Source organism: Microtus ochrogaster, unplaced genomic scaffold (genome assembly GCF_000317375.1).
Source record: "Microtus ochrogaster isolate Prairie Vole_2 unplaced genomic scaffold, MicOch1.0 UNK87, whole genome shotgun sequence".
NCBI classification, from domain to species: domain Eukaryota; kingdom Metazoa; phylum Chordata; class Mammalia; order Rodentia; family Cricetidae; genus Microtus; species Microtus ochrogaster.
The window spans coordinates 1,385,110-1,389,724 of record NW_004949185.1 but is presented as its reverse complement, the minus strand read 5'-3'; the positions used below and the strand labels follow the sequence as shown (position 1 = coordinate 1,389,724).

General features: G+C 54.7%; 3 protein-coding genes across 6 annotated transcripts in view; 1 reads left to right on the top strand and 2 right to left on the bottom strand.

Annotated features, from left to right (window-relative positions):
* The window catches only part of LOC106144428 (complement C4-like), a 15,620-nt gene extending 13,865 nt beyond the window's left edge, over positions 1 to 1,755 (bottom strand). Inside the window, exons 1-6 of the mRNA XM_013355037.2 lie at positions 1,632 to 1,755; positions 1,344 to 1,536; positions 767 to 968; positions 506 to 576; positions 330 to 418; positions 85 to 167 (exon numbers count right to left, since the gene is read on the bottom strand). Coding sequence (XP_013210491.2) covers positions 85 to 167; positions 330 to 418; positions 506 to 576; positions 767 to 968; positions 1,344 to 1,536; positions 1,632 to 1,696 — 703 coding nt within the window. The 5' untranslated portion in view covers positions 1,697 to 1,755. The remainder of the gene's footprint in view (positions 1 to 84; positions 168 to 329; positions 419 to 505; positions 577 to 766; positions 969 to 1,343; positions 1,537 to 1,631) is intronic.
* Positions 1 to 4,615, top strand: part of LOC101994656 (RT1 class I histocompatibility antigen, AA alpha chain-like) — a 629,094-nt gene that overhangs the window by 213,984 nt on the left and 410,495 nt on the right. The window lies entirely within an intron of this gene.
* The window catches only part of Stk19 (serine/threonine kinase 19), a 7,581-nt gene continuing 5,086 nt past the window's right edge, over positions 2,121 to 4,615 (bottom strand). For 2 of the 4 annotated variants that reach the window (XM_005370793.2, XM_026777868.1), the window contains exons 4-7: positions 4,282 to 4,421; positions 3,039 to 3,136; positions 2,788 to 2,935; positions 2,125 to 2,623 (exon numbers count right to left, since the gene is read on the bottom strand). In XM_005370793.2, coding sequence (XP_005370850.1) covers positions 2,578 to 2,623; positions 2,788 to 2,935; positions 3,039 to 3,136; positions 4,282 to 4,421 — 432 coding nt within the window. In that variant the 3' untranslated portion in view covers positions 2,125 to 2,577. Of the gene's footprint in view, positions 2,624 to 2,787; positions 2,936 to 3,038; positions 3,137 to 4,281; positions 4,422 to 4,615 lie in introns of all 4 variants that reach the window. The other 2 variants (XM_026777866.1, XM_026777867.1) reach the window with 2 other exon arrangements.

Sequence of the window (4,615 nt, the reverse complement as noted above, 5' to 3'; positions counted from 1 at the left end):
TACTAGACAAAGGGTCCTCCACAGCTCCCTCCCGCAGGGCTGCCCTGCCTCACCTCCTGTCCCCACCTACACTTCAGCACTTACTGTATTTCTTCACCTCAAAGCGGGCACTTCTATTGGACTGCAGGCCGTCTGAGAACCTCGCTGAGATGGTCCAGGTCCCCGGCCTGACAGTGGACAAGGGAGAGACTTCAGCTACCCACAGACAGCCCATGGCCTGCATCCTCCAGAAGAGGCATGGGGGGCACAGGGCCAGAGCATCTGGAACGTGACCCCCTATGTCAGAGGGACGTGTCAATAGAGGGGTGGCCTGAGGTGGGGCAGCTCACTCTGAGATGTCTGGGATCACGAAGTCATCCTGGAAGATGGACGTAGGAGCAAACACCTCCTTCTTCCGAACACGGAGGCCATTAGAGTTCTGCGGGGGAGTGGGGGGTGTCAGTGTGGTCAGGTGGGAGATCACACCAGTGCACAGGGTCAGGAAGGTCAGAGGTCAGGCACTCACCTCCACCATAACTGTGAGGGTGTCGGTGGAAGGGCGCATCTTGTGATCCAGTGCAAAAACCCGGTAACGAACTAAGAGTGGAGGATGAGAGGTAAGAGCCCCCGCGCAGAGGGGCAGGGACCCCAGGAGACGCTGGGGACTAAACCCTAAGCAGTCCTCTGGGTGGTGCCAAACGTGGGGTCACCTCACACAGAGGACACCAAGCGCAGGCTCTGAGCACCCTGGGAGAGGAAAGCAGAGGCGCTGAGGCAGGAGGCTCACCCCGCTGGCCAGGGTTATAAACAGGCTGGTCAGTCTGCACGAAGATGTGCCCACGGCGAGAAGAGAACAGTAGGTTGACGCCCTGTGTGTCTGTGGCTTTGGACAGGGAGCTCTTTAGCCAGGAAGACTGAGCCACCAGCTGGACGTGGGGGGCTCTGCGTAGCTCAAAGAGGCCACAGTTGCTCACGTAAGGCAGTGGGACCTGTCAGGAGTAGGCGGGGAGAGAATGTCCAAGACGAAAGGGACTCAGTACAAGACAGGGACGCTAAGACCAGTGGGCAGGCCAGCCATAATGGCGTGTGGCAGTAACCCCAGCACTCGGGCGGCCAGTGAAGGACTGCTGAGCTACCACTCGCAATCCAGGCTATACTGTGAAAGCCTGTTTCCAAACCAAAAATAAACATGAAAGGCAACAGAAGAACCTGGTGGATCACAGCACTCGGGAGGCTGAGGCAGGAGGATTGCTGGGAGTTCAAAGCCAGGCTGTTACATAGCAAGCTGCTGTCTGTGACTAAGTAAACAGGCATAGGGTACACAGGGAGGCCTAAGAAACAGCAGGGGTGTGGGCACTGGTTACCTCGAGGCTGAGAAGCACAAAACCATTTCCTGAACTGAGCACAAAATCCTTCTTTGGGGTGCAGATGCGACCATTTTGGTTTCTCAGGAACACTGATCCTTTTACTTGCTGTCCTGGAGGGGCATCCTGGAGCTGCAAGCCCACTGACAGAGGGACCCCCAAATTCACCACAGAGGGGGAGAAGAGGAGCAACCTGGGAGAATAGTAGAGGTACTTCAGACCCGGCCTAAGCCCACCACCCCACTCCCCCTAACCCGCCCCTTCAAGCCCAGTGTCTGGCCCCAGGACCTGGGCTTCTGCAGAGACAAGGCAACGACGCTCAGCACCCAGAGCAGTCCCCACAGGAGCCGCATGGCTGCAGGGTCCAGGGAGGTGAGACCTGTCTGGTCAGAGGTCTGCTCCCTTCTGGGCAACCTAGGCTTGGGGCAGTTTGACTCTGGACCTTGCTCCTCCTCTCGCCCAGATGAGCCGGGAAACCACGTGATGGCCAAGAAATGCAACTGGCCCTAGGCCCAGTGCTGGGGAAGCAGCCCAAACATTAGGGTCTCTGAAGAAATCTTGGCCCCAAAATGAAGTTTGTGCTTGTTCTTCCCAGTACCAGGCACCGCCCTTAACTGTGTTCATGCACATGTGTTAGCCCATGTGTGTGTGCACAGCTCCAGCATGGCACATGGACGGGACTGCTGTAGTTCCTACAAATCAGGAATGGCTTCAGAGCCCTCGCCTCCTACATTCAGCACACTGAACTGCAGTCTTTTGCTTGGGGCAGGCTCTAACCGAAAGCTTCCGTTCAGAAAATAGCATACACCTAGTCACACAGGGAAAATGGCCTGAGTAATCCTTGTTCTCTCTCTGAACTTAGACAAAATTCTCAGCCCTAATCGTGGCTTCACCCTATCCACAGACACCTGTGCACACCACAGTAAACAACCGACAGCAAGGAGACAGGCACAAGTATTTTATTTGGCATTTCCAGCTGACCCGGAGGGCAGTTTTCTGCTCCCTCCACCTTCCTGTCCCCTTGGTAGGGCTCTGGCTCCACACCATAGAAACAGAGATGCAGTGCACAGGCGCAGTCAGTTGCGACCACTGCTGCAGCGGAGCCTGGCACCCACCAGCCACCCGGGGCAGCGCTGCCAGGAATGTCACTCAGTGAGTTACAGAGAACAAGAATTGACTCCTCACGTATCCAGGAATGTCACTCAGTGAGTTACAGAGAACAAGAATTGACTCCTCACGTATCCGGAAGGCGAAGGAGGGTTCCAGAACTGGTGGGGACACTATGTAAGAGAAAGACAAGACTGGAGGCATCTGCCTTGCCCCACAGTGTGCTCCCAAGTCTCCGAAAAGAAGCAGCACACTGGGCTTCACTAGTGAATGATGCAGGACTGGGGATACCCCACCCGAGCTCTGCGCTTTTCCTGAAATGCAGGACTAGACTCACCAGTCCACTAGCTGGGCCCCAATAACGTCATGCACATGGTATGCAAGGCCGAGCCGCACTGCCGAAGGGGGCCTGCGGCCCAGCAGCTCCGACAGGAGAAGTTCCCGGTATTTGGCCTTCCGCACCATGCTGAGTACAGCCTGGCGCCCTGGAGGAAAGGTGGCCAGGAAAAGGAGGTGAGTCCAACATGGAGACCTAAAGACCCCCCAAGTGTTCTTGAGGCACTGAGGACTTGTCTTTAGGCAGCACACCTTTCACAAAGCACTTGATGAATCTCCCAGCTCCAGGCACAGCCAGCCACCAGCTCCCAGCATCTCGGACAGTGAGGACTCCAGCGTTCACCAGGTGCCTGCAGGTTGGGGGAGGCCAGGTCAGTGCAGCCAGGGAATCCCTGTTCCCCAACTCTTGATGTGTAGACTCCAAGTGTCCAGAAACACAGACAACCCAAGGCAGTTTCCACCATCCCTGCCTGAGTGTCCTTCTGTATATTTTTCCTCTATAACCTTGCTTGTATGTGTACATGTATGTGTGTGTGTGTGCATGCAGGCATATAAGTACACAAGTACATACAAGCATATAGAGGCCACAGGTTTACATTAAGTATGTACAATACTCTCAACTTTCTTAAAAAGACATTTATATTGTATGTGTATGGGTGTTTTGACAACATGTCTATCTGTACAGCACATGCACGCAGGGCTTGTGGAGACCAGAGAGGGCATTGCATCCTGAGACTGGAGTTACAGACAGCTGGGAGTCATTTTGTGGGAGCTGGGAATAGAACTCTGGATCTCTGGGAGAGCAGTCAGTGCTCTTAACCACTGAGTCACCTCTCCAGCCCCATTCCCCCTTTTATTTTTGAGACAGGGTCTTTCTCTCTCTCTGTCGCCCTGGCTCTCCTAGCACTCACCATGACAGGCTGGCATCAAACTCAGACATCCACCTGCTCTGCCCACTGAATGCTGGGACTGACTTGTTTTTTGAGACAGGGTCTCTGTCTGAACCTGGGACTCGCTGGTATGGCTACACCTTGCTGTAGGATATCCACTTGCCTCCGTCCCTTTCAGTACGGGGTGCAGACACCTGCTGTGCTCAGCATATGGCCCTGGAGCCTGCACAGCAGGCCCGGCCCTCTGATGACTGCTGGTAAAACAGCTCCCTTAGGAGGCGTCACTGACACAGCCCTGAGATGCGCCTGAGTGCGGGTCGTCTGAGGGCACACATAACCTAAGAACGCCCCCACTCAGCCTGATACTTCTCAGGGAAGACCAGAGACCTCACACACAGTGCGTTTAGGCACCTTCCATACCAAGACCTTGATTAGTACTTTTCCCTTTTCTCTATGGGGACCCTGTGAACGTGATCTTTAGGGACACTGCAGCCTCTACCGTCCTGTGATCTCATAGAGAGCACTGTTAAGCATGGCTCCTGCTAGGCCTCCTGTGTCTAGCAAGCCTCTCACTCTCCTGATCTATTGACCTCACAATGGCTCACGTGATTTCTGAGTCCCTGAAGCCATAAGTCTGCGTCATCTGGTCCTGTTGTAAACTAAGGTCCCCACAGGCTGGGAGTACCGAGGCCAGGAACTTCTGCACTGCTGCAGCACACGGTCGGCCATCACAGGCCTTCAGGACCTGGAAGCAGAGTTGATGTCTGTGAGCAGGGTTCTCTATCCACCTCATCCTGACTCCTCCCTCTCTGGGGTCCTTCTACTTCTCAGACCCTTTTCCTACTCCCTCATAGTTCCTGGTCTCTTCCCCAATCTTACTACTTACCAGAGCTCTGGACACTGTTTATGAGTTGTGGGCTAGGGATAATGTTTCTTTTG